The 3,259-nt window shown below is 46.0% G+C and overlaps 1 protein-coding gene across 1 annotated transcript in view; it reads right to left on the bottom strand.

The window, feature by feature from the left end:
- The window catches only part of LOC145391393 (glutamate receptor 1-like), a 132,654-nt gene extending 129,707 nt beyond the window's left edge, over positions 1–2,947 (bottom strand). Inside the window, exons 1-2 of the mRNA XM_080266034.1 lie at positions 2,698–2,947; positions 1,245–1,377 (exon numbers count right to left, since the gene is read on the bottom strand). Coding sequence (XP_080122160.1) covers positions 1,245–1,377; positions 2,698–2,947 — 383 coding nt within the window. The remainder of the gene's footprint in view (positions 1–1,244; positions 1,378–2,697) is intronic.
- Between the last annotated feature and the right edge of the window lie 312 nt (positions 2,948–3,259).

The raw sequence follows: 3,259 nt of genomic DNA, 5'->3' as shown, positions 1-3,259 counted from the left end.
AGCATTACTGGTGAGGTAGCTGAACGGATGAATAATTGAGCTGAAATAAATACTTTCTCATGTTCTCTCTCTCTCTCTCTCTCTCTCTCTCTCTCTCTCTCTCTCTCTCTCTCACACACACACACACACACACACACACACACACACACAGGGTGGCTGAGTCAGTAGAGAGGCGGCCTGCAGTCCTAATGGACCCAGGATCGAATCCCGGCTGCGGCAGGGAACAGTTTAAGAATTTGAATTTCCTAAAAAAGCAGATCTTCCTGATCTACCAGATGACCCGCCGACATGTCGTAAAAGTACCCTCGCTAATACCAGGACACCAGTCCTGTATGAGACAGCCCTAGCATGTATTCAGTATGGACGGTGGGTGTTAGCACCGAAGTGGTGACATGTGGAGGTGTAGGAGGACTACTGGGCCTTGGGATAGGTAACTGCCCCTAAGAAATAGGCCCTGAGCCTTTGCCCAGAGTCGGACACGTAAAAAAAAAAAATAACAATTAAAAAAAAAAAATCAAGCAGTTTGTTTGGGGATGGATGTGGTGGTCATGTTACTTTGACCTGTTCTCAAAAAAATAATATGATGGTCAAAATCTTGGCTGGCCGTCAACCTTTCCATCAAGTTTGGTTAAAAGTGAATCAAAGCTGCATGAGAATACCTGTACACTACTTGTTGACTTGGTCATTTCATCAGATAGTAAGTTTCAAAATCAGTCAGTGACAGAGTTCCATAGTGAAATATTTGTCAGCATCTACAAACCCACTGGACTGAATGAAGTCAAAGATATGCCATGCATACGTAACGATATTAAACGAATGCACCTAACAGTCTATCAATGCATCCATCCAGATAACCATCCACTCACCTGTTGTAGAGTTCTAGAACCTTAGGATGGCCTTAGTTATAACCAAATGCTTAAAAATCCATCCTTTCACCCAGGTGACCATCAAGGTACCTGTTGCTTTTCAGGTTCTATATATAAATAGTAGTATTGTAACTATGCACCGAACATTGCAACTATTCATCCATCCATCCAGCTACCCATCCACTCATCTGCTGATGCTTTCGAAGGTCCTAAAGGAGGCCATCACACACAGCTATGAAAATAGCACTATCTATCCATTCACCCATTTAACCATTCACTTATCTGCTGTTGCTTTTCATGGTTGTAAAGACGACCAACACCTACAGCTATAAAAATAACAACCTATCCAAGCACGCGTCCAGGTAACCATCCACTCACCTGCTGCTGCTTTCCAGGGTCCTAAGGAAGGCCAGGGCGTCATGGGCCGACTCGACACGCCTCACCACCCGAATCTCAAAGGACGCTCGGGCTGGTCGGAGGGACTGGTAAATCTTCTGGAGCCGCAGGAGGCCTGGGTGAGAGAAAAAAAAGAAAGAGGGATAAGTCAGCAAGTTCTGAACCCGGGATAAAAAGAAGGTACATTTGGCAACATATGAACCTGGTACAACATCAATGTGTAGCAGGGGTATACTCGTACCTGACAACCTTGGCAATCGTATTTGTTGGTGGCACTGACATGGATGGACAGAGGTGTTAAATATTAACTGAAATGACCAGGTGACTGTGATGCATGAACGTCGAGAATTGTAGGTAGACCCCCACTTCACACAGACGCTGTCCCAGGTTCATGTGTGGCCAACCGTGCATAAAGTCTGAAGTCACGAGTCACGGAAGAGGAAATATTACTGGTGGCACACACACACACACACACACACACACACACACACACACACACACACACACACACACACACACACACACACACACACAGACTCAAAACATAACGTGGAATTTTGCTTGTTGAGTCGCGGGTGTATTCCGAGCAGCTAACAACGCTTCTAAAACTGTACTCTAATAATAAACCTGAATTTTTCTCCTCCATGTCAAGTCTCTCTTCAGGTGAAAAAAAAAAAAAAAAAAAAAGCCGTCTGGAGGCAGCAAAACTTTAAAATGATGTCACTATAATGAAGAGATAATTTAGGACTAAACATAAGTCCTCTAGTTCAGAAAAAGTCTCTCTCGTGTGAGACAAGGAAGCGACTAACTTTCAAAACGTGTAAAGCTGAAGAGAAGCTATTGAAAAAAGATGAAGTCGTAACAGCAGTAATACGTCTAGTGACAAAAGTTGTGATGGCAGCTGCATTGTTGTCATAATAAAGCGGGCCATACACGCACAGGCGCGAGCCCATCCGGTGCCCTGAAGAGGCTGGCATCAACGAACAATGCCGTGCCCACACACAATTCAGTCGGCCTCACGTCTCCCGCTCAGTTGCAAGCGAGAATTCGTGGCGTGAGGGTGGCCATGGACGCTCCGCTGCCCGCAAATGACCTGGAGCTGTATGATATTGGGGCTGTTGCCGCGGCCTATATTACAAATAATAGACAGAGGAGGAAAAAACGGACCAAATGGGCAAAAGATTGGTTGATTAGGAGTAAATTGTCCCATCTGACTCTGTTGAAAGAACTGCGGTGCGAGAAAAATGACTGGTTTAATTACCTGAGGATGGACGAGGATTCCAACCTGAAGCTGTTGTCACTAGTTTCCCCAATAATGTAGAAGGATACTTGTATAAGGAGTGCTATTTCACCGCATGAAAGACTGACAGCCACACTGGGGTTTATTGCCACAGGTTGCTCGTACGAGGATTTAAAATTCTCCCGCACAACTGACACAAGACTGACGCCTGACGGCCTGCGGTACCCCACACACGCTCAGTTTGCCTGAACCTGACCGGAGCCTGACCACGAAAATCTATCCGCGACAGATCCCAGGACGACCGTTGAGGCCGCCTGCGCAGGCGCCTGTTCCCAACCCACACACGTCCAGGTTTGCCTGAACGGGCCGGCCTCTTCAGGCCCCCGGACGGGCTTGCCTGTGAGTATATGGCCCGCTTAAGAGCTGGCGCAGTTTCAGGGGCCATAATAACAGGGGGAAGGGAGGGGGAGCATATGCAGCAGTAAAGCCGCAAGTGGTGCTAAAGACGAGACACAGTCAACATACACACCAACACCACACAAATTTAAACGAGGGTGAGTCATACAATTTCAAAAACTCCAGTACATTTTTAAGGTTTGGTCCTCCAACACGTTATCATCATCACACCGAAATATAGGTACAGATGAAATATTAATTTAATACTCCACTTTCATACAGCTTCAAGTTACGGAAAGATGGAAGTCTTTAACTAGAGAACAAATACATGCGACCAGCACAACAACACTCTGTGACGGGT

Source organism: Coenobita brevimanus, chromosome 1, assembly GCF_032717465.1.
Source record: "Coenobita brevimanus isolate Jiangsu-jjx chromosome 1, ASM3271746v2, whole genome shotgun sequence".
NCBI classification, from domain to species: domain Eukaryota; kingdom Metazoa; phylum Arthropoda; class Malacostraca; order Decapoda; family Coenobitidae; genus Coenobita; species Coenobita brevimanus.
Note: the sequence above shows the minus strand (reverse complement) of the source record. Positions and strands in the feature narration are given on the sequence as shown.